This window comes from Quercus robur, chromosome 7, assembly GCF_932294415.1.
Source record: "Quercus robur chromosome 7, dhQueRobu3.1, whole genome shotgun sequence".
Lineage (NCBI taxonomy): Eukaryota > Viridiplantae > Streptophyta > Magnoliopsida > Fagales > Fagaceae > Quercus > Quercus robur.
The window spans coordinates 46366506-46392829 of record NC_065540.1 but is presented as its reverse complement, the minus strand read 5'-3'; the positions used below and the strand labels follow the sequence as shown (position 1 = coordinate 46392829).

Below are 26324 nucleotides of genomic sequence, written 5' to 3'. Positions count from 1 at the left end.
CATCCTCGAGATACGTAAAAAAAGAAAAAATAACTAAATGCAAAATAGTATCAATGTAAATTTACACGGTTACTGTAGCAAATTTGTAAATTTACACAATTATACACAGATTAATGTAGGTAATTTTTAGACAAAACTATATAAATTCTACACTTTTTTTTTTCCATGGGACATTAAAGGATGTGAATGCTCAAAGGATTCACATCAAGGTTCTAATAAATCAAACTTTTAGTAATTCAAAAAACAATTTTATCTATTTTAACCCCTTAAAAAACTTGACTTTTGGCACCATTAATGTAGTGGATTTTTTAGGGTTTTGGGTGCTAAAATAGCATTATGTGAATGCTCTAAATTCTGCCTAAGTGTCTCACAGTTCCCAGCAATAAAGTTGTTCATTATTCATACTATATTTCTCTCAATGTAATAAATTTTACGCTCTATTACCTTTTAAAAAAAATATTATTATTATCTTTCACCTATTATTATTTTTGCATCTCTCTCTCTCTCTCTCTCTCTCAATTATACCCACTGTTTTAAAAACCGGACTGGACCGGCCGGTCCGACCGGTTCAATCGGGAACCGGGAGCCAATCCGGTCCGGTTAAAAGCTTCAAAACCGGTCAATAACCGGTCAACAACCGGAAAACCGGCCAAAAACCGGGGTTGAACCGAAAATTTTGAAAAAAACGGTTCTATGACCGGTTCGGTTTTTAAAACCATGATTATACCTACCTAGACTTTTTCTTTTTTCTTTTTCAATGTAAGACAGAAATACCTAGACATGATTTAATATTTGTAGTTATCTCAAAAAAATTATATGAAAAATGTTTCCGTATTTTTGTTACGTTTTTTTTTTTTATATAAAAAAATAGACATATTATACTCGTACTATACACGTATTGTTCTTTTTCTTTTTCCGTATATTTCTACTGAATTTTTGAAACGTACTTTTTATGAAATATGCCAAGTTATACCCGTTCGTATAATTACCGTATCTTATACATACCGTATATTACTAACTATTCCAACCATTAAAAATTCAAAAATACAACCATATGCAAAGTGGAAAATTAAAAAAAAAAAAAATTGTTATTTTTTTCCAAAATTACCCTTAATTTAATTTACTTAAATATAAGAAATGACGTTAAAACTGTAAATAGATTAAAAAAAATTAAAAAATTAAAAAGAAGAAATTTATCGGGTGAAGTTGATGTCTTGATGAGACCAGACGTGATGTTGGCAGGAAGGGCATAAAAAAAAAGGTTTTAAATTTATATTAGGTTAATGATGTCTTTACACAATATTTTCATAGTGTCTATATGTTATTAATAACAGGATTTCATCACACATTTTTGGTGCAATGGTTACTCCACAAACTTAGACAAGGGTCGAGGTTCAAGTTTTCAGGAGGAAATTTTACACATATATACACTTAAATTAAGCTATAGTAGAATTTCTATTTTATATCAAAAAAAATAAAATAAATAAATAACAGGATTCCATGTTTAGGTTTTATCATTTTGCATACTAAAATATCCTTACACAAATTCTTAAACCTTCTAAAATACCTCTGTCTTTTAGTTGAAAATTTTTAAATTTAAAAACATAAACGGGTTAAAAGAGTAATTTACTATTTTTAAAAGAGTTCCTAAGTTTTAGGGTTTCAAACTTTTATCAAAATCCTAAAAATTAGGACAGTATCTCTATCTCAGTTTTAAATATTAGTTCACTAAACCTAAAATAAAAAATAAAAAAGAGCCTTATAGCACACGCAAAGTGCTTGTAATGAGTCTAGTTTTTACAATAAATTTTTGTACTAGTTAGTATTTAAAGTAACGTTTCTTTTCCGATAAATTCACCATAAATCTTAGGTGGAAAAGTATTTATTTGCAAAATAAATTTCTATATTTATTTTAACTATATTTTAGTCAAATTTTTAGTTTTTACTAATTTAATTTATTTATTTATATTTTAAATCATTATTAAATTAAATTAATTATGATATCATCACGATTCAATCTCGTTATAACCTTAAAAACTTTGAACCTTTATTGTACGATTTTTTGAATGGTCTAGATTTCATAACCATCTTAAAACCGTAAATTGACAAAAATTTAAAACAAATAAGTGAAAACCGGTAAAAACTCTCCACTAAATAATAGATAAATACAAAGTTCCTACCCAAGATTTGTCACAAAAATCCTATATATCTATCACAGGAAAAAAAAAAAGAAAAAAGAAAAGAAAAGAAGAAGCTAAAACTACCGCGCGCACCTTCTTCTAAAAAATAAAAATACCTCACCTTCTATCAAAATAAAACAACCACAGCACGTTTTCTATTAAAAACAAAACCTATCCCAATTCCCAAATTCTATCCAAAAAGAAAAATTAATAAAAAAAAACCACACCACTTTTCCTATTTTTCAAGTTCTATTAAAAAATATAAAAAAAAACTCATTCAAAAACCAATTGCAACTTCCTTAAAAATAAAATCATCTTCCATTTGTTCTTCTTTTCCCCTTTCAAACGTGTGGTAACTCAAACTGCAAATTCACAATATTCCTTCAGATTCTTTTTGTTCTTTCATCCTATTTATAATGGACACTATTTTCTTCCACATTCTTTGTTTCATATACTTAATTCTTCTCAATGGTCAAGAGTTTTCTATCAAAATTGGTAAGCTTCTTAACAAAATTTATATTCTACTTTTCTCAAAATAGTCTAGTTAATTTCTTGCTTCCACAATTAGTATTTGCCAAATTTGATGATTTTAGTTTTTATAGCTAGTGGATGATTTTGTTGAAAGAGGGCTCTCACAACTTGCACCATCAACAAGAATGAAAAAAAAAGTGAAAAGATACTCCGCAATATCTAGAAATGAAAAATATAGTAGCAGCCCGTAAATGGGAAACAAGGGATGGATCAATGCACATTAATAGCGTGAACTTTGTTTGTAAATGTAACTTTAGCAAACATATAGCCAATATTAAAAACTTTAGTTTTGGACTCTTGAAAGGTTGAGGTCACTAAAATTTGTAAGCTTTAAAAGCAAGTCCAATTCCAGTGTGCTACTAAGGTTATTTCCAACTAGACTCAAGATTCAAGATTTGCATGCTTAGTAATTGACAGTGGAATAGGATCATACAATTTATTGTCCCCTTGGGCCATGGCTCAAAAAAAATAGTTTTTTTTTTTTTTTTTTGAGAAAACAAAAAAAATAGTTGGACAAGGTTTATAAGCCAAGGTGACTATATGAATTGGTATATGGTAAGTGCAAATCTATGTGTTTTGTTTGATTTCCTAGCCACACTCTTCAGCTACACTCCACTCAGTCCACAACCTTCATCCCTAAACCCTAACCTTCTTCATCTCTCTTTGAAAGCTAAGCTAAGCTAAGTAGCAATGTCAGACAATAAGAAGAGATGGGGATTTTTACCCGATGAGATTCTTATCCATGCATATTTTCCATTGCCTACCTATCAAATCCATCATTGTCTGTACATCTGTCTCAAAAACACGGAAATCCCTAATCAAAAACCGAACTTTCATTTCAACCCATCTCCGCCATTCCCACAAAAACCTCCTCCTCTTCAGGCTTCCCAAATCCCATACAACCATTTGAAATGTTTGGTACCATACCCACAGGTGACAGAGAAGTGTATACATTGCATGATGATGATGATGATGATGATGACTTCACTGAAGAACAACACACAAGGTTAGATTTCCCTTTCCACGGTCCAGACCTCGAGTCTTATTGCCCAGTATTCTGTGTGGTAGGTACTTGTGACGGTCTGCTCTGCCTTTCTGATGATTTATTCACATACACTGACATATTTTATCTGTGGAACCCTTGTGTTAGAAAGATTCTCCAACTTCCTTATCCTAATGTCACCTTCGATACACATGGTGGGTTCGACGCGTCTCTTGGTCTTGGTATCTTAGCCTTTAGAGAATGTTGATGGATGATACGAACTTTTACTCATAGTAGTTTTTTGTGGTTTGTTTGGTGGGCTTTGGCTTTACTTTCAAATACTTGTTTTGGTTGTAAAATATAGTTGATGTCATATTGTATTCGTGTTCTTTGTCTTACCATGAATTGTTTGATATCTCTACTTTCATATTTTCTTTTGAAACACTGTGTAGTCTCTTTACAATTGCCTTTTTTTTCTCTATTTTCTTTAAGAATCAATTTCCCTTTGTTAAATAGTAAAACATCCTCTTATTATATAATTGCTGGCATTGGATTATACTTTAGATCATTTACCTTGGTCCCCCATCCCCCTTAGTGTGCATGTTCATGTGGTAAAGGCTTGGAGTGCTTCTTAATATGTAAATTACAATAAACTGCAATTATTGATGTAGGTTTTTTCTAAATTATCCACACACAAAAAAAAAAAAAAAAAAGATGTAGGTTTTTCCTATATGGTTACTACACTAATTAGTGTTATTTTATCTACTTTTAGTGATTATTCAGTAATGCACTTATAGTTCTTAATTTCTTGCAGGACTTTGTGCAATCATGGTCAATGATGAGTTATGAATAAGTAACAGACTTTAACTTAGCAAAAGAAAATATTCACCAAAGCTTTTTGATAGTGTCTAACTTCTTAGTAAGGAATTAGTTTATTATGTCAAAATGGATTGCAGTTGTTTATGTTAAACTCCGTTTATGGCTACATCATTGTTATGTTCATATTTTTGGACAATTTGCAATATGGTTTCAGAGTGTTTACATAAATTATTAAGCACCTTTTGTCTACAATACTTGTATTGTAATGAAGATGCTTACTGGTGTATTTTGGGGACAAAGGACATTCTACCCAATTGTGTTAAATTTCTCCTTAGTCATTCAATTAGATAGCAATTATGCTTGTTTAATGGGTTTATAGGTATCTATAGAATACATCTATGATGATAGAAAGTTAAAGGTGGGAAAAAAGAAAGAAAGAAAGATAGTTGCATATTACATATGTCTAATCTTGTTTTTATTGTCATGATGTCTGTTGTAAATAACATGTGAGTTTTACTTTTGATATCATGGAATGATTACAAGTTTAAGAAAGAAAACCTAATGGAATTGATGAGCAATCATGACCAATGGTGTTGACTACTATCCCCATTAGCAAAATAAAAATAAAAATAGACATATGCTGCAATTTAAATTTATCCCACCACAATTTATTATTTATAGATAATACAAATTTTATTGTATATGTCACAGAACTTTAATGCGTAGATGTCATATTAAAGTTTCGTGAAGGCAGGAACAAGCTGATTTGGAACTGCAGGAACAAGCTAATTTTTGAGAACAAAATTCCTTCATCCAAGGATTTGTAGGCTCGAGCTGATACTTATCGATTAGAGTTTGTGGAAGTGCAGCACAGGCAGACTCGGGTTGCTGATCTTCAGACAGCAAAGTGGCAGCCCCCAGCTTCTGATTCAATCCATAAACTCAACCTGGCAATTTCTCAATCTAGGACGAGCAACTCTGTTGGGCTTGGTTTTCTCGCAAGGAACGATAAAGGTGAAGTTTTAGTGACATCGTGTCATCGTCTGCAGAAAAATTTAAATCCCCTCTGCACAGCAGCTTTGGTGATGAGATTGGCGCTTTTGTTCTGTCAAAATACCAGCTTCTTAAAAGTGATGGTGGAATGAAACTTTGTTGAGCTTGTGGACCTCTTGAATTCGGACAGAGCCTGCCATTTAGAAGCTGCCTGGATTATTGAGGACGTTAGTTTAATTAGAGATAGCTTTTCTTTTATTTCTTTTGATGGTAATAGTATACCTCTACAATGTAATTTTGCTGCCTTAGCTTTGGCTAGTACTGCAAAAGAGGATGAGGTGGCCATTGTTTGGTTAGAAGAGCTCCTCTTTCCTCTTCCTCATTGTACAACATGATTTTATTAAATAAAATCTACTATCGTTTCCTCTAAAAAAAAGGTGTTCTGTGAAGGCATGAACACTCCAAATAATTGTATAACACTAATTAAACTTTTTAAACTTGCATATTCAACCATTAAAACATGGATGAACTATCAATTGAAATGGTTGATTAAGTAATTTCATACGTTAGCCAGAGGTTCACTTTCATATATCCAGCAATAAAGTTGGCAACCTCAATCCAAGTTATCATCCCCAGGCGAGCACAAAACATCATTTTGGGGTCGTATATTTTTGGGGTCCATGTCAATTTAGTCCCTACATTGTAGTAGTTGTTAATTTGGTCACTCTATTTTAGTAGCAATCAAATTGAATCACGTTATTTTCAATTTGCAATCATTTTGGGTCCAACTTTGGATTTGTTTTAGTTGTTGAGGTAATACTACTGTCTACTATAATTGAAAATTGGTCTTTAACCACCAAAAAAAATAATAATAAAAAAAAAAATTGAAAATTGGTAAATTTGATTTGTGGTTTTGTATTTGGTTGCCAAGAAAGTGCAAGAAATATTGTGATTTGATGGTGAGGACCAAAGTGACTACAAATTAAAAATAATTTGGATGGATTGAATTACTACCAATATGGTGTTTCCCTCTATGTATATATATATTTTAAAACTATACAAGAGAGGATTTCATTTTTAATATTTTTTAACCATTACCTATAGGGCAATAGGCTATCATTTGAAGCCCATGCAAGAGAGGTTTTTAAACATAGAAAAACTGAGTTTTATGAAGTCCATGAGGATAACAAAGGGCAAAACTTTTTTGTTATTTATTTATTTATTTATTTGATGAAAAATAAGGGGGCAGAGGCGACCATTGTGACTCATTCGCCTGAGTGTGACCATAGAGGTACTTTCCATTAGAGAATGTTGAATTGAGCCATAGTTATTATAGTCGGGGTAACCACAAACCTCACTCTAGCCTTATGAGAGAGCTAGAAGTTAAGGATAATTGCAGGCAGAATTCCACAATTTGCCCAATAGGAATCGAACATGGGACTTGGTGCTTCTACATTTACGCCAAGACCACTAAACCACATCTCACGACAATACGTTTGTTTGTTGTTGAGAAAAACAAAGGGAGGATCTTTTATAGGAATAAGAGACCATTTAAAGTCTAAAACAGATTGTGGATTCCAGTTAGCTCAACCGGTAAAGTTTTTGATTCTTGAATAAGAGATCTGGAGTTCAATCCTCGCCTACACCAAAAACTGATTGGTGTCTTGGTCTAATAACAAAGAGTAATTATCAGAAGCGGACGCCATAGATTGAAACTCTCTAAAAAAAAAAAAAAAAAAAAGTCTAAAACAGATTATTAATGTCAATGACACATAAAGAATAGGAAATGTCTGATCCTTTAAGTATTTCATTGTTAAAATATCCTTTTAATAACACATAATAAAATGTAATACCTTAAGCCACTCATTAGCATTTCCTTAAAATATATCCAGAGTCCAAAAGTTGTTTTCCTCCGATATATAAATAGATCCAAACGTTGTCTGATCTGATCCTATAAAACACGGGTACACTCTCTACAGCTACACTCCACTCAGTCCACAACCTTCATCCCTAAACCCTAACCTTCTTCATCTCTCTTTGACAAAGCTAAGCTAAGCAGCAATGTCAGATAATGAGAAGAGATGGGGATATTTACCTGATGAGATTCTTACCCATATTTTCCATTGCCTACCTATCAAATCCATCATTGTCTGTACCTCTGTCTCAAAAGCATGGAAATCCCTAATCAAAAACCCAACTTTCATTTCAACCCATCTCCGCCAATCCCACAAAAACCTCCTCCTCTTCAGGCATCCCACAAAACCATTTGAAATGTTTGGTACCATACCCACAGGTGACAGAAAGTGTATACATTGCTTCATGATGATGATGATGATGATGATTTCACTGAACAACAACAACACACAAGGTTAGATTTCCCTTTCCACGGTCCAGACCTTGAGTCCCATTGCCCAGTATTCCGTGTGGTCGGTACTTGTGACGGTTTGCTCTGCCTTTCTGATGATTTATTCACATACACTGACATATTTTATCTGTGGAACCCTTGTGTTAGAAAGATTCTCCGACTTCCTTATCCTAATGTCACATTTTCCACACATGGTGGGTTCGACGCTTCTCTTGGTTTTGGATTTGATCCCAAAACTAATGACTATAAAGTGGTCAGGGTTGTCACCTTAGTGGATACACTTGACCTTCGAAAGGATCGACCCAAGGTTGAGGTTTATTCACTCTCCACTGATAAATGGAGAATGGTTAAGGCTAGTCTGGTTCCCAGATGTGTTCTTGATGGTCGTGCACCACAGGCATTTGTCAATGGGGCTGTGCATTGGCGTGTTTTCACAGGGGCTGATGATGGCTCATTTCATCATTTTGTTTTGGTGTTTGATTTGGGGGATGAGGTCTTCCGCAAAATGCTGCTGCCAGAACTTCCAGCTTATACCCGTGAAAGAATGCGGCTTTACTTTCCTATTTCCACATATAGGAACTCCATTGCCTTCTTTCACCAGGACTATAATAGTCACTGTCTCGATATATGGGTGATGAAACAGTATGGTGTTGTTTCCTCGTGGACCAAAGCTTTAAGTTTAACTATGACTAGTCAAGGTGGCTTCCTTTCAAGAGACTATATACGGAGGGCAGTAGGTTTCACAAGGAGTGGCAAGATTGTGTTGGAAATGGTGGAGGGCACCTTGTGTCGCAGGATCTTGAGACCAAAGTGACTAAGGATCTTGGGATTATTGGATATAAGTATAATTTTGTTGATGCTTACGTTGAGAGTCTCATTTTGCTCGACAAAGCTGCCAATGGTGTGGTTACATACTAACAAAAATAGGTAAGATGCATTTCATTTCATGATTTTTATTTATTTATTGTTTTTTATTTATATTTTTTCATGGAATATTGTTTTTAATTTTGTTCTTTATATATACTTGGCATTGATAATACATCAGATAGGAGTATATAATGTTTGATATCGCATTGTTCTATAAAATTTATTATTATTGATTGATTACCTTAATTAAGTTGTTTTATCTTAAGATAAATAGCTTATTAATGTAATGGTCGCTTTTGGTTATATTGAGGTGGTGTTTGTGTATGCAGTGTCTATACAAAAATTGTTTATACTCATTTCAAATTTTCTTTATTATAATCATTTATTACTTATATTAAAAACATGGTCACTGTTGGCTGTCAAATTTGAGAAATCTTATTTGCAAAGTTCATATTTCCTGCTACTAATAACTTACAAAGTATAGAGAGGGGTGCTCAAATTTTTCTTTGTTGGCAATTTTGTGGTGAGTGGTGACCTTGTTTAATTGTATGTTTTCACATTCATACTACATGTTCTTTCATGCTCTCCTTATATTATTATTTTAAAGTTTTTCATTCTGTCAACTATTCAATGTTTATGCTAAATAATTTTCTTGTATATCTTCTTACTAAAAACATTCTCATAAAGCCATGTTCCTTGAAAAAACAGCTCACCTGCCGATATTGCTTGCTTTGGGTGGTTAAAGAATAAGAATTGAAAATGACCTGTTTATACTCCTCTTTTGGAACTATTATGTTATCTTTCCTTCCTTAGCATGTTTTGCATTATGTTTTCAGTCCCAATAAAGTACTTATGCTTAGATGTATCATGTATTGTTTTGTTGACTCCATTTCATTTTGTTGTTTTTCCTTTGCTCTCTTAATATCTTGTGAATAAGTTAATATTTTCACACCAGTGGATGCAATAAAGAAAGAACTAGGTAAATTGAAGACATCAACTTCAAACTACCGTACTTGCTAAGAAATAGAAGTATGGAACTTGATCCATAAAAGCTAAATTAAAACCCCAATTCTGATGTAAGAGTCTATTTAATGCAGAATGAATGATCTTTGGCTAGCCAGCTGCACAATGCTCAGTACCAACTTTAATCAATTTTTTTTTTTTTGGGGGGGGGGGGGGGGGGGGCGCTTATGCTGAAGCCACAATCATCTTTTGTACCATCATTTTCATAAAGCCTTCTATTCCATTCTTTCCTAACATTATAAATACACATTTTTTCCCTGTACAATTCACAATCCAAATTCATACTCAAATATAGATAATCCAAATTAAGAGTCCAAGGTATCATACTCTCTTGTTTTGATAGGTATATTAAGAAAACAGCTCAAAGCACTAGTTCAGAGCTCTATTGCTTATGGGATAAAAACACATAGCAAGCAACAATCATCTTTTGTTCCACCATGTTCATAAAGCCTTCTATTCCATCCTGTCTTAACATTATGAATATACATTTTCCCCTGTAAAATTCACAATCCAAATTCATAATCAAATATAGATAATCCAAATTAAGAGTCCAAGGTATCATACTTTTTTGTTTTGATAGGTATGTTAAGAAAACAGGTTAAAGCACTAGTTAAGCACTATTGCTCAGGAGATCAAAACACATAGCAAGCAACAAACAGCGATGTTACAATATAGTTTGGTTAACCCAGCCAAAATGCACAGGTTGCTCGGTAGGTTATTTGGCCCTGTCATGGATAGTTCAGGTCTGCTAAAGGAATCTGGTTCCTCCACTAGGATTTAACTTTATTCTTGCACGCATTCTGTGTTCTTGCTATTGGTGAGCACTACTAGTCACCAATATCCTAGCTCCTTTGCCATGAGCACTACTTCTAAGATAGGTTCCTGATGTGCCAACATTATGGAATCAGCTTTGGAATTGTTGCATCCCTCAAAGATTCTGGTCTCTGCTATATTTCTGGCTTTAAATTTGTGTCCTCCCCGTTTATTCTTCTTGTTCCTTTCTCCTGCAGCTTTGATATTTAGTTGCCACTCCTTAACAAACTCTGTGGTGGATGCATCATGTCTTTCCTTAGTTTTAGGCTGGTTGCTGTTGTTGTATGCATCATGGTACCTGCAAATGAGAGTTCTGGATGTGAGCACCACTTCAATTGGATTAGGGTGTTTTCCTCATGGATGACCAGATTTTTGTGAAGCCAGATTATCTATAGGGTGGTGAAGATCACTTGCAAGATGGCCGCATGCACCTTGTTAACCAGTGTATTACTGAAGTCTGTCCTAACTCTGATTTTCTAAGGGACAAATCTGATCCCAACTAGACAGCCTTTGCCAAGGGACCAGCTAGAAATATGTGAGATGTGGTTTCATTCTCCTCTTGGCAGAATACCTCTATCACTATGTTTGAGATTCATTCTGACTGGCAGGCTGTCATGAATTTTTTCCCAAATGAAGGTAAGGGTTTTCACTGGCAATTTACTTTCCAGATGATGGACTATACCTCATTAGGTGTATCATTGACCCTGGCCTCATTTGGGTCATTATGCCTATTGGCTAGATGGAGCAGGTAGTAGGTTTTTTTGACCTAGTATTCACCCGAGCTGGAGTGATGCCAAACAAGCCTATTTTGGCTCCCATCAATTTTGGCGAGGGAGTAAGATAGGATTGTGTTACTTAGGGATGGGTGGTATAACTTCCTGACTAGGTTACTAGATTTGTTTGCAAGTTCTAGTTGAGTTTTTGATTGGGTCAGCCACAGTTTTGCGGACATGCTGATGAACAAAGCAATCCATGAGATTGTGATTTTTTTGTTGTTTGCAAGAAATTGTTGTTCAATTTGTGATGTTTGCATAAATTTTTCTTGTTATGGAGGATGCTAACTTTTGCATCTAGTTTCTTTTACTTTCCCTCAGTTAGGTTGTTTCTTAACTGTATAACTTTTCCTGGTTCAAGGCAGCGATAGGCAGCGCAGCAAGCATTTTTGCCTCAATTTTGAAAGGGAAAATTATTGGAGTTAATAGGTATTAAGCATCTTTTTAGCCTTTTGTTTTTCTGTAATTGAAATTTGAAAATATGCTGACAAACAAAGCAATCTTAGGTTCAATATTCTTTTTGTAGCAATGATATCTGTGATATCTTATTATTATGTAATTGTTGGCGTGGTTATATGCTTAGTTCATTTACCCTGGTCCCCATCCTTGGTGCACATCTTCATGTGGTAATGGCTTGGAATACTTCTTAATATGTACATTCCGGAAAACCATAAATAGTAGTGTAGGTTGGTTTAGGTTTTTTCTGTATGTTACCTCACTAATTGGTGTTAATTTATCTACTTCTAGTGTTAAATCACAAACAAGAATGCACTTTCGTGTCTTAATTTCTTGCAGGACCTTATGCAATCATGGTTGGTGATGAGCTGCAGTAACAGACTTTAACTTAGAAAAAGAAAAGATTGAACAAAGCTTTTTGATGGTGTTTTGTTTCTTAGTATGGAATTAGTTTACTATGCAAATGAATCATAGTTGTTTATGTTAAGACTCATTCTGTGGCCACACCATTTTTATATTAGTAACTATGGATGATTTGCAGTTGGTTTTATTGTGTTTGCAGAAATGATTAAACACTTTGTTTTGACTGTCATTCTTGCATTGTGATGAAGAAGCTCACCAACATAGTGGGTGTGTTTGTGTTTTGGGAACATGGATGCGCTGCCCAATTGTGTTAAGCTTCTCCTTGCCTAGTTGTAGTTGTTTATGTTAAACTCCTTTTGTGGCTACATCATTATTATGTTAGTATTTTTTTTTTTTTTTGAGAAACGTTACATTAGTATTTCTAGATGATATGCAATTTGGTTTCAACGTGTACCGAAATGATTAAGCACTTGATTTTGTTTGGCATGCTTGCATTGTAATGAAGATGGTTGTCAACGCTGTTCGCAGTTTGTGTTTGATTTGTGGACATGGATACGCTGCCTAGTTGTGTTAAATTTCACCTTCCTCGGTCAACTAGAGAGCAGTTGTACTTGTACTTATATATTGTGTCTAAAGGTATCAATCGAATACGTTTAATATATCAGGAAGTTAAAAGGAGAGAGGAGGGGGGGGGGGGGGGGTTAGAGAAAATCACATGTTACATATTACCATCTAATCCCTAAGTTTAAATGTTTTTTACCAGAATGAAGTGTTTTTAAATGTTGCAATCCTAAATGTTGTTGGTGATGCAAACATTACTAGGTAGGGTCATATCCTTGGAGGCCTTGTTTTAAGAGGAAAACTGCATATATAAGGCATTGGAATAAGCCACATACTTCATTAGCTTTTCAATGGTTTAATAATCTTGAGAAATACATTAGTAATTACATGTATATATTGTTACTTATCAAAAAAAGAAAAAAGACATTAGCAATTAATGTAGGCTCCTATGATTAGCTATCCTAGCATTCTTCTCTTATTTTACATTTGGAAAAGTTTAGGACCACATAATTTTTCATAATTTCTTGCCACAACTGTGACATGATAAAGTGTGATTGGTAAAAAAGAAATGGTGGGTCTATGTATAAGTAATAGATATACTCACAATTTGCCATGTTAAAGTTGTGGGATAATTTGTAATCCTAAAACTATTCTTTACTCTTTTCTTCTATCTTCTATTATCTTCTATCAATTTGGTCTTGTAATGACGCCATTGCCTCTGAGTAGACCCATGCAATACACTTCTTTTAAAGGTAATCACTTCATTGTTTCTTAAGAGAGATTTTTTAGCCTAAAGCCAAAAACCCCTGGAAGTGATATAAGAATACATATTTTCTCTTTTGCTGCCTATTGGCATTAGTTTTGCATTAGTAAAAAAGAAAGTTGTTCCTTTTTAATCCTTGGTGGTGAAACTCATTTTGCAATATATAAGTTATTCCATATACTATGTTAGAAATTTATCTATAAGTAAATTTATTGTCCTCTCTATTCTCTAAGAAGAATAATCATATATATTTTCATACAAACACTCAAATTAGTTAATATGACAAAACAAGGTCACAAGAAGCAAACTCTTTAGAGAACTTAATGAAAGAAAAAGATTTCAAATTAAATTTAAAAAAAAAAAAAAAAAGGTCTAGAGGGAAGGATTTCATTAAATTATGTGTTGTTTTTTTGTTAATATAAACAAACATGTGATTGAAAAACTAAAATGATAGCAAAATTGCTCAATTTGGACCTTATTATACCAGCAATTTCATCAGATTATTAGCACTTTTGTTTCCCATTTCCTTCAAAATTTTCACCTTTTGAGATTGGCAATCCGTCAATATTATATTAAATATCATTTTGATTAAGTAAAGAGAATGAAATATCTCCTTTTCAAAAAAAAAGAAAAGAAAAAAGAATGAAATATCTCAATACCAGTTAATATTTAAAATTCAAATATTTTATATGCCCAAATATTAGCTCAAGCATATTAATCCAATTTTATAACCATTTTTTTTCTAAATTATTTTTCTGGTACTGGCAGAAGGACCTGAAATCCCTCGTTAGTCGATATAGGTTAGTGCAGAATGGTATTTTATCGGTACATTTTAGAAGGGTATTGGTACGGTTCTTGGCCATTATGACCGGTAGCAATACACTATTGACTATCTTTCTAGATGTAAAGGAATGCCTACACACATCAGTGATCCACGAAGTCGTTTGGTCAATGGCGGGACATAGGAACCAAACCATATTTATAAGTAGTGGGGATTTGTCGTTTGGACCATTTCAACCATGATTTGAGGAAGTTATCAAAATGTGAGCACTTGAAGTAGACTCTGCACACTGAGAAGACGTTAAAACGCTTATATCAAGAGTCACGCCCATCATATACGTTTTGAATGTTCTACTTATATATCACGAGTCATGACCATCATATACGTCGTGCAACTTTTTTGCTACGCAGGAAAAAAGGAATTATTAGACCATCCACAACAGTGGAGCTAAAAATTTAGCTTTTTAGCTCCACCAAAAGTTACTTTATCTATTTTACCTACACACATGCTGCAGCAGTGGATCTATTTTAGCTTTCAACACAATAAAATAATATAAACATCACAATAAAATAATATAACTACTACAATAAAATAATCCATTTTCCTACAATAAAATAATATATTCACAACAAACAATTATCACAGCCACACACTCCACCAACAACGACCATCATGTGACAACCACAACCACGGCAACAACCTTCATGTGACCACCACCAACACAGCCACAACCATAACCCAACACAGCCCACAGCAAGGAAAAAAAAAAATCAAACCACCACCAACATAGCCCACGGCAACCATAACCACAGCTACCAAACCACCACCAACACAGCCACCAAACTGCCATTTCAACCACAATCCACAATCACAACGAAACCCAACAAAAAAAAAAAAAAAAAAAAACCAAACACTCAAAAACCCACAAACCCATAATTCCCGCCGTCGCCGATTATAGGTCCAGGTCCGTGGCACGCTTGAGTTCGATGGGTCCGTGAACCCACAAACCCATGAACCCAAAGATATTGACCGAGCATAGAGCTTCGATGGGTCCGTGGCGCGCTTGAGTTCGATGAAGGCGAGATGGGTCAGCGGCGTGGGACGGCAACTGGGCGATGACGATGAAGATCGATGGTGAAGATCGATGATGAAGATTGGCGACGGCGAAGCAGAGAGTAGACGAGGGAGAGAAAAAAAAAAAAAAAAAAAAGAGAAGGAATGAGGAAGAAAGCAGAGAAGCCGGAGAGAGAGAGAGAAAAGAAAGAAAAAGGAAAAAATATTTTTTTAATAAAAGAAGAGAGAGAGAAATTTAATAAAATAATATTTTTTTTCTTTTAGATGTTATGAACAGTGCACATCTATAAATAGATGTGCACTGTAGCAATGGAGCTAAATTTTTTAGATTTAGCTCCACTGCTGCAGCAAGGTTTTTGTGTTTGTGGAGCTAAATTTTAGCATTATAGCATTATAGCTACACTGCTGCAAATGCTCTTACTTGTTATTAAAAGGAATAAATTCCAGTACTTTGTGTCAGCTTGATCGATGGTTCTTGGGCGCTCCTATCCAAGTGGTGGGTGTGATCTCATGCGTGTTGGATACTCTAATCTAACATAATCCAACAACTAGGGTCAAGTCAACCGTGTTAAAAATCTTTTATTTTATTTTATTTTAATTTTTATGTAACCGCGTTCAAAGACTTCGATTGACTTGGAAGTGTATAAAATCTTCATTTAATATTCATCTCATCCCATGCCCCCACCTCGCTCATAACATCAGATATTTTTACAGTGTTTTGCTTTTGCCTACTCTTCTCTTTTTGGGTATCAAATTCAAATAGACATGGCAAAACGGGTCAGAATTTTTTGACCCGACCCGACCCGACCCGAAAAATACCCGATCCGAACCCGATTTTTTTGACCCGAAGCAAAAACGGGTTGACCCGTGACCCGACCCGTGTTTTGTGCGGGTCAACCCGACCCGACCCGCGACCCGAACCGAACCCGAACCATTTTTTTAAAACTTTTTTTTTTGGGTAAAAAAAATAGTGAAATTAAGACAATATTGGTTTAATTGTTTATTGTGAGCTTTAAGGAAACAATTGATACATTTACATAACTGTATGCAAATTAATTGAAAAATAAATGGTTGAGCATTCTGTAATGAGTAAAGATTTTTAGATATCAAATAGCAAAGTACATGCCAAGATAATCTGGTTACAGTAAAGTTAAAAACAGATTTAAAATTGTAGATATGTGTGAGACACATTCACGAGTGTGAAAATAGTAAAGCCAAAGTATCAAATTAGCATAAATTATGAATGCTTAGATCTATTTTTTAACAATTTATGTTCAAAATAAACGGCTTTTCAAAATAAATTATGATATTTCCTAAAGTGTGTGCTGCTTAACAATGATATGATCTTCATAAAAAAGACTAGGTATAAATAAGTAAGCAATCAAACTTTAATGTATATCTCAAATTGAAATAGAGTGTCAACCACAATTGATAATAGATTATAAAATTAATTTTTAAAATTGTAACTTTCTTATATGTTTTTATTCTTTATCAAATGAGTTATCCAATAAGTCATTTGTATTTTTTTTTTTTTTGGAATGTTGATATTGTGTAAAAATAAAACTTGTATATTTGTTTTACTTATCTTTGTGTTGTTTTGTTTTAGATAGCAATGTTAGGATTTGTATAATTTTAAAATTATTGAATAAATGTTAATAAGTTTAACTGAGTTTGTTCTTGATATAAGTAGTGAATGCAAAATAATGCATTTTACATCAAGTAATATGTTGCATAACTATCCAAATGGCAAATACATATTGTTTTCTTTATAAAAAAATTAAAAAATAAAAAATAAAAAAAAATAAAAAATTTCATGTGAAAAATACGGGTCAACCCGACCCAACCCGACCCGACCTGCAACCCGATTGACCCGAACCCGATTTCAACCCGCTTAAAATGACCCGTTTTTGACCCGTGACCCGTTTGACCCGTGACCCGATTGACCCGACCCGAACCCGACCCGACCCGCCCGTTTTGCCATGTCTAAATTCAAATGGGGTGTTTAGGTTGGAAGTATCAATTATTCTGCCTTCTAGTTCTACTCTCCTTGCTCTTTCATTTTCCATCTTCTTCTTCCTTGTCTTCAGTCTCACCCTGCTCTGCTTTACTCCATTTTAATCACTCTCTTTCTCTTGATAGAGATGCTTCACAGATGTGTGATATTTCTTATCCAAAGACAGCCTCTTGGAAGGAGGATAGGGACTGCTGTACTTGGGATGGCGTCGTCTGTGACCAAACCACACGCCATGTTATTGGCCTTGACCTCAGTTGCAGCTGGCTTAATGGCCCTATTCATTCCAACAGTACCCTCTTCTTTCTTCGCCATCTCACGAGCTTGAATCTCGCTGGGAATAACTTCAATCGCTCCCTAATTTCGTCCCAGTTTGGCAACTTTAAGAGTTTGACTCATCTTAACTTTTCTAATTCCATGTTTTCTGGCAAAATCCCATATGAAATCTCTCATGTGTCTTCGCTGCTTTCACTCGATCTTTCTTACAACGATGGGCTATTAATTGAAACACCAGTATGGAATAACCTTACTCAGTTAAGGGAACTTCTTCTGGATTTTTCAGATATGTCCTCAATTAGACCTAATTCTTTGATGAATCTATCCTCCTCTTTCACAACTCTTAGTCTCAATGACTGTAACTTGCAAGGAAAACTCCAAAATAACATCCTCTGCCTTCCCAGAATACAAACCCTTGATCTAGGGGTAAATTGGAACCTTGAAGTTTATCTTCCAAAGTGTAATTGGAGCCTTAGTTTCTTGAAATTCTTAGATCTCTCTAAGACAAGCTTTTCAGGAGAATTACCTGATTCTATCGGCAATATGAATTCTTTGGAGAATTTGAATCTCGCTAATTGCAATTTGAGTGGGTCAATTCCAACGTCACTTGGAAACCTTACAGAACTTACTTCTTTGGAAATGTCATCTAATAACTTCAGCGGTAAGATTCAATTGTCACTTTTAAATTTTAGTTGTCTTTGGCTTACGCATGAACTAACATTTTTTTAAAATTATTGGGGAATATATTTCAACAGGTTTGCTGCCGTTGTCACTATTTAATTTGCCCAATCTCTCAACTTTATACCTTGACAACAATCAACTTGTTGGTCCCCTTCCTAATCACGTAAGTGGTTTTAATATAATTGATCTCTCTTTAGGTTCAAATTTCCTAAATGGGACGTTGCCATCTTGGTTATTCAATTTGCCCTCTTTGGTGACGTTAAGTCTTTATGGTAATCAATTCATTGGTGAAATTGGCGAATTCAAATCCAATTCATTGGAGCATCTTGATTTGGGTTATAATAAGCTACAGGGTTCTATATCGAGGTCAATATCTAGATTTGTTACCCTTACTTATCTATCTCTCTCATCAAATAACTTGAGTATTATGTTGGAGTTAGAAATGTTTTCAAAGCTCAAAAATCTCAAGTTACTTGATTTTTCAAATAATAACTTAGTTGGCATCAACAATAATGTCACCTATACCTTGCCCAATCTTCAACTGTTGAACTTGTCTTCTTGCAACATTAGTGAATTCCCAATTTTTTTAAGAACAACAACAACATTACAACTCTTAGACCTTTCCAAGAACATAATTTATGGTCAAGTTCCAAGATGGTTGGGGGATGTGGGGAGGGATTCGTTACTTTTTCTTGATCTTCATGACAACTTGCTTCAAGGACCATTTCCCAATCTAAGTTTTCTTAGTCTACGATATATCTTTGTCTCCAATAACAAATTAACTGGAGAAATCCCTTCTTTAATTTGCAATTCAAGTTCCCTTTATGTTCTAGACTTATCTCATAACAACTTAAGTGGCATAGTTCCTAAGTGTTTGGTACAATCTAATGTCCTCTCAGTGTTGGATTTGCGAATGAATGGCCTTCATAGTACCATCCCTGCAACATTTTCCACGGGAAATAAGTTTAGGAATATTAACCTTAATGGCAATCAATTGGAAGGGCCATTGCCAAGATCTTTAGCAAATTGTAGGAACTTGGAAGTTTTAGATCTTGGAAGTAATAAAATAAATGGAACCTTCCCTTATTGGTTGGAAGGACTTTCAAATTTACAAGTTCTTGTCATAAGATCCAACAAATTTCAAGGTGGTATAGGTAATCCTAAGACCAAATTTCCTTTCCCAAATTTGCGAATCCTTGACATCTCTAACAATGAGTTTAATGGTCCTTTGCCAATAAAATATTTCAAATTTTTGAAAGCCATGACAAATGTGGATGAAGGAAAAGTTGCAATAAAATATATGGGAGATGGGTATTATCAGGATTCTTTGAATGTGATGATGAAAGGGTTATATATTGAGTTGGTGAGAATCCAAACTGTTTTCACGATCATTGATTTTTCAAAAAATAGTTTCAATGGAGAGATGCCAAAGATAATTGGGAGGCTAAAATCACTCAAGGGGCTTAACTTTTCTCACAATAACCTTACAGGTTATATTCCATCATCATTTGGAAATTTGAGCAATCTCGAATGGTTAGACCTCTCTTTCAACAAGCTTATTGGGGAGATTCCTAGGCAATTGGCAAATCTGCCGTGGCTTGAAGTTTTAAATCTATCTCATAACCAACTTACAGGACACATACCTTCAGGAAAGCAATTTAATACATTTGATAATGATTCATACACTGAAAACTTGGGATTATGTGGATTTCCGTTGTCAAGAAAGTGCAATAGCCAAGCGGCAAAGAAACCACCACCATTGACCTTACAACAAAAAGACAATATAGAGCCTCAAAATGGGTTTAGTTGGCAAGCTATATCGATGGGTTATGGATGTGGAGTGATATTTGGAATGTTGATGGGATATCTTATGTTTAAAATTGGAAAACCAAAGTGGATTGTGAGGATGGTCAAGTTAGAGTAACATATCATGCTTAGGAGAATATCAAATTCTTTCATGGTCCTCAAAGACACAAGACACCATTCTTTGCCAAGGTATGCCTCCCTCTTTAGTTACATCTTTGGGTTTCTTTGTCACTTTCTTATCCATTTTTCTCTAAATTCAAGGGCTCATTCAACGAAAAATCAAGATGCTGGGCTTTCTCATTATTATTTATAAAATAAGTGTTTGATTTATTTATTTTAATGCAGTTGGTTGGCATTGTTGCTGTTGAAGTAATTGGTAAGGCCAAAATCTCTTTCCACCTTGCAATTTGGTTTTCTAATATTATAATATTTGTCTTTTATTGATTTGATTCGTTTGCCCAGTAAGGTTCAAACTGTTGCCTCCAATGTTTCAAAACAAATTAGTAACCTCTGTGCTCTTGAACAGATCAAGACCTCTATGTCTAACACAAAGGCCCTATTTCTCTCTTTCTTGATTTTTAAATTTGTTAACCATATCCTCGTGTATTCAATTTATTTTTTTTTGTGTCCATTTTTTGATTCTTTGGTGAATGCATTTCTTAATATTTAACATTTGTTATCCATGTTGAATGTGAATATTGTTACTTTTTGATTGATTAAAGAAAAAAAAAAAAAAAAAGAGAACTCCACTAGGTTGAAGGTTTAGGATGATATTGAGATTGTATGGTAATATATTACCATGTTAAAATACCAATTCTTCCAAAAGTTTAAGTTGTTAAAAAATGGTCAATTTAATCTTTTAACCATATTCCAACAAGTATCATTTCTCAAAGAGGCTATGGCAGTTAAGTCATGGTGTCTAATAAAATCCTAGGTATATACCTGGTACCACATGTAAAGTCTGAGGAGACATTAAGGCTTGGTTTGAGGTTGCAAAGAGAATTTTTTGTTAGTGAATAGTCAAGTTGTAATTGGGGGGGGGGGGGGGGGAGTGCAATTTTGATGATAGGTGTAATTGAGGGTTTTAGACTCTTAGTTTGACTCTTTGCAAGGTTAGTTGCAGCTTCTATATAGTTTCCTGCTTGCTCTGTTTTTGTTGTTAGATGTTGCAGCATTTAGCTGCTGGAGTTTACTGTTTGTATGGTTTCATTCGTTTAAAAAAAAAAAAAGTTAGTCATCTATGATTTTCCTTGAGGACCTTGATTATATTTGCTTACTTAGTTTTTACATTTCAAAACAATCTAGAGCGAAAGTGTGCATTCAAACCTGAATTCCCTTGCAGCCAAACCTTAATGTTATAAGTAAATTAACTTTTTTTTTTATTGATAACATTGCTCCTGTGGTTATAGTTTTTTTTTTCATCATTTACCGTGTTCTTTTTTGTAGTTTAATAATTGAGAAGTTCTAGATTTGGATGGAAAGCAAAAGAAAATGCAACATTTGAGGAATGTTCTGCAACAGTTGAGGTTCATATCGTTTAGGAGTTAAAAGTCAAAGGTGATTGAGATTTCAATAGTAGCTATGCAATCCCTTTTCATTTTTTTTCTTTCAATTTCTATATTTGCATTTTTCTTTAATGTATCTTACTATTAAGATATTAAATTTAATTACAGACAAATTTAGGTGTTTCAAGTTCAACTCTTAGTGACCAAAATGATGTAGATCTATCCAGACATGTTGAATCATGTAATTCTTAGTGTGGTCAAATCTTGAAAGGTACAATTAGTCTAAAGGTTTTGCTTTGTTTTTTCTTTTTACAATTTAGGTTTAGCTTTAGTGATCCATATTCTAGTGATTATTCTTAACTCTAGGTTGGCCAGGTTTCGGATTTAATGATGCATTTGATTTGAATTCATTGTCAATGACCCTTACCTTTGTCAACAATGATTCCGACTCCAGTCTGTACCCATCATCATAGAAAATTAGAACATATTAATCAAACATCAAAAAATATGCCTCCATCTTGCCAAGCTAGGCTTCCTTCTTTAGTTAAATCTTCTCCCTTCTACTTAAAGAATAATAAATAATGCATTGAGCCATGTTGTGAGTAGAACATAACTTTGCAGTTCTATTGTAAATAACCATAGGAGTAAATAAGAACTATATCTCTTGAAATGAAGTGGTAGAAAGTGATTTGACTTTCCACTCAAGTGATCTGATTAAGTCATGATGTTTAATAAAATCCCTGATATATATCTTGCATTAAGTGATTCTGTGGGCTATGGATTGGTTGAAGGGTAAAATTTTTGAAAGCACCATATGCAAACTTGCTCGGTCTATGGTGGTTTATTATATTTGGCTTCAAAGAAATGCTCTTGTATGTAGCGGCAATGTAAAGTCTGAGAAGGCTATCCTGCTTTTGATTAGAAGAGAGATTAAGGCCTAGGTTGAGTTTGTAATGAGAATGAAAAAATTGTTAATGAATAATCTTATGTTCTAATTCTTTGGAAGAGAGGGAGGAGGCTTGCATTTCACTTTCTTGTATGATAGCCATAATTGAGGGGTTTTAGTTCAATTATCTGTATGATTGGTTTCAGTTGCTATTTAGTTTGCTGTTTGCTCTGTTTGTATAGTTTGTTTACCTTAGAAATTCATTCATTCATAGGGGGAGAAAGTTTATGCTTATCTTTGATTCTAAAACCTGTTATTTTATATATTCATGTTTCCCAAAGCCAAATTAGATCTATGATATATGTTTCATTTCTTCTTGGCAAAACTCGAGGTATTTTCTGCCTTCTATTTTCTTTTGTCCTTTTTATTCTTTAAATAGTTTTGTTGTTTACTTTTATAAAAATAAAAAATAAAAAATTTTGTTGTCTACTTGAATATCAAATAAGTATTTGCTACACAAGAAACTGCATATATAATCTCTAAAAACACCACCCTCTTCTCCCTCCCATAAATTATGATTATTTGTTATATTCATGCAAAATGTTTGATAAAATACCTGAGGGTCTTGTTCTTTTTACTAGAATTTAATATTGATACCTTCTATTTCATCTTGCTAGCCCCTAATAGAAATTTCAATGTTTATGAGGTTTGAATCAAAATGGAATTATTTTATTTTGTTGTAGAGAAGATGCAGTGAATGATAGGATGATATTACACTATACCTTAAATTTTTGTGATTTCACTCTATTGTTATATAAATCTCCACATGGAACGAAGTCTTAGGTTAATTAAGCTCTACTCCACTTTATTGCATTTGTGCCATTGGCACCGAAGTGTGCTCTTAGGAACCATTTGTGGTGTGTGATAATGAAAGTAGTGAAAGCGAAATACATGGATTTTGTTGGGAGGAAGCACTTAATCGTTCAGGCATCCAACTACTAAACTATGATGCTTCTTTTGGTAATAGAATGGTGAAAATTACCCTTAGCTAAATATACATTTCTTCAAAGCATGAATTTGAGAATCCGCTTGATGCTTTTCTTAGTGTTGTTTGATTTAATGTTTTTGTGTTGCTCACAATTTGGATGATATGGAATCAATTTTCAATTATTTTTAGTACTATACTATTATTCTTAGTTATGAAAGAAAAGAAAAAAGTTGATGGCTTATGAATCTTTGCATAGAATCAGTATATTATTTATAATTTTCACTAATATCAATTTAGTACACATACATGAAGGTGAAAGTGCTTGCACGCATTCTTTGTGTTCTTGCTATTGGTGAGCACTATTAGTTACCAATATCCTAGCTCCTTTGCCTTGAGAACGACTTCAAGATAGCTTCTTGATGTACCAACATTATGGAATCAACTTTAGAATTGTTCCATTCCTCAAAGATTCTGGTCCCTGCTATATTTCTGGCTTTAAATGTGTGTCTCCTCCTTTTATTCTTCTTGTGCCTTGCCCTTGCAACTTTGACATTTAGTTGCCAAACCTTAACAAACTCAATGGTGGATGCATCATGTCTTTCCTTAGTTTAAGGCCTTTTTCTGTTCTTGTATGCATCACGGTACCTATAAACAAGAGCTAAGTATGTGGGCACCACTTCAATTGGATTAGGGTGTTTCTCTCATGGATGACTTGATTTTTGTGAAGCTAGATTTTCTATAGGGTGGTGAAGATCACTTGCAAGAAGGCCACATTGTCTTGGAGGTATAGCTTATTAGTTGTGATGCACCTTGTTAACCAGTGTTTTACTGAAGTCTGTCCTAACTCTTATTTTCTAAGGGACAAACCTAATCCCAACTAGACAGCCCTTTCCAAGGGGTAAGCTAGAAATATGAGGTGGTTTTATTCTCCTATTGGAAGAAAGGGCAGTTGCTAGGGGCCTGAATATCTCTATGTCTCAGATTTATGAGATTCATTCTGACCAGCAGGCTGTCATGAAATTTTTTCCAAATGAAGGTAATGATTTTTACTGGCAGTTTGCTTTCCAAATGCTGGACCAAACCTCATTAGGTGTACCAAGTACCTTGGCCTCATTTGGGTGAAAATTAGCTAGATGGAGCAGGTTTTAGGCTTTTTTGACCTGGTATTCACCCAAGCTGGAGTGATGCCAAACAAGCCTATTTTGGTCCCCATCAATTTGGGGAGGGGCTAAGATTAAGATAGGATTGTGTTACTTAGGGATGAATGGTATAACTTCCTAACTAGGTTACCAGATCTAGTTGCAAGTTTTGGTTGAGCCATTGATTAGGTCAGCCATAGTGTTGTGGACATGCTGATGAACAAAGCAATCCTGGCTCATGAGATTTAAGAGTGATTTTTGTTTGTAGCAATGAGATTTATGATATCTTTTTTTGTTGTTGGCAAGAAATTTTGGTTAAATTTTTGATTCTTGCATATATTTTTCTTGTTATGGAGGATGTTAACTTTTGCATCTAGTTTCTATTTTCCCTCACTCAAATTGTTTCTTAATGGTATAGCTTTTCCTGGTTCAAAGTAGCAATAGGCTGTAGACATGGCAAGATGTGTGATATCTTCTTATTATGTACTTGTTGGCATGGGTATATGCCTAGATCATTTACCCTGGTCCCCAGCCTTGGTGCACATGTTCATGTGGTAAAGGTTTGAAGTACTTAATATGTACCTTCTAAAAAACCAAAAGTATTAGTGTAGGTTGGTTTAGGTTTTTTCTATTTGGTCCCTACTTTATTTGGTGTTTATTTATCTACTTTTGGTGTTATATCACAAACAAGAATGCACTTACATGTCTTAATTTCTTGCAGGACGCTATGCAAACATGGTTGGTGAGGAGCTGCAGTAACAGACTTTAACTTGGCAAAAGATAATTTTCAAGAAAGCTTCTCGATGGTGTTTTGTTTCTTAGTATGGAATTAGTTTATTATGCCAAAATGAATTGGTGTTCATAGGTATTAAGCGTCTTTTTAGCCTTTTATTTTTCTGTTATTGAAAATATGCGATGAACAAAGTAATCTTAGGTTCATAATTCTTTTGTAGCAATGATATATGTGATATCTTCTTATTATGTACTTGTTGGCATGGGTATATGCCTAGATCATTTACCCTGATCCCCATCCTTGGTGCATATGTACATGGGTATCTTATGGTGTTTTGTTTCTTAGTATGGAATTAGTTTATTATGCCAAAATGAATTGTAGTTGTTTATGTTGAGACTCATTTTGTGGATACACCAATTTTATATTACTAAATTAAATACTAATTATGGGTGATTTGCAGTTGGTGTTTGCAGAAATGATTAAGCACTTAGTTTTGACTGTCATGCTTGCATTGTGATGAAGAAGCTCATTAACATAGGGAGGGTGTGTGTGTGTGTTTTGTGGACAAGGATGTGCTGCCCAATTTCGTTAAGCTTCTTCTTGCCTAGTTGTAGTTGTTTATGTTAAACTCCGATGACCAATTGCTTGCTCTCTTTTATGGTTCCCGTTTTGATTGAGCTAGAGTTTGGGGACTCACATCTAGTGATTCTCTTCCTTTATTCCTTAGCTCTCTTCCTCTTTGTAATTAGTGGGGTTTTTTTTTTTTTTTTTTTTTTTATGTTTTTGCTTTTTCATCTTTTTTTGTACTTTTGATATGCTGGTGCTACTTTGCATTTAGCAATTTTTTGAATATACATCTTTCTTACCTATTAAAAAAAAAAAAAAAAAAACTCCTTTTGCAGCAACATCATTATTATGTTTGTATTTCTAGATGACATGCAATTTGGTTTTAGTT

The 26324-nt window shown here is 34.0% G+C and overlaps 1 protein-coding gene and 2 long non-coding RNA genes across 3 annotated transcripts in view; all 3 read left to right on the top strand.

Moving 5' to 3' along the window:
* LOC126693686 (receptor-like protein 7) overlaps positions 1–26324 on the top strand; it is a 98106-nt gene that overhangs the window by 22165 nt on the left and 49617 nt on the right. Inside the window, exons 2-3 of the mRNA XM_050389807.1 lie at positions 17881–18292; positions 18387–19802. Coding sequence (XP_050245764.1) covers positions 17881–18292; positions 18387–19802 — 1828 coding nt within the window. The remainder of the gene's footprint in view (positions 1–17880; positions 18293–18386; positions 19803–26324) is intronic.
* On the top strand, positions 7389–12608 carry LOC126693693 (uncharacterized). The gene is made up of 2 exons (XR_007645466.1): positions 7389–8797; positions 11708–12608. It is a non-coding gene; the product is annotated as an uncharacterized LOC126693693 (long non-coding RNA).
* Positions 19809–25623, top strand: LOC126693692 (uncharacterized). Its single transcript, XR_007645465.1, has 4 exons — positions 19809–20307; positions 20464–20494; positions 21565–21675; positions 25358–25623. It is a non-coding gene; the product is annotated as an uncharacterized LOC126693692 (long non-coding RNA).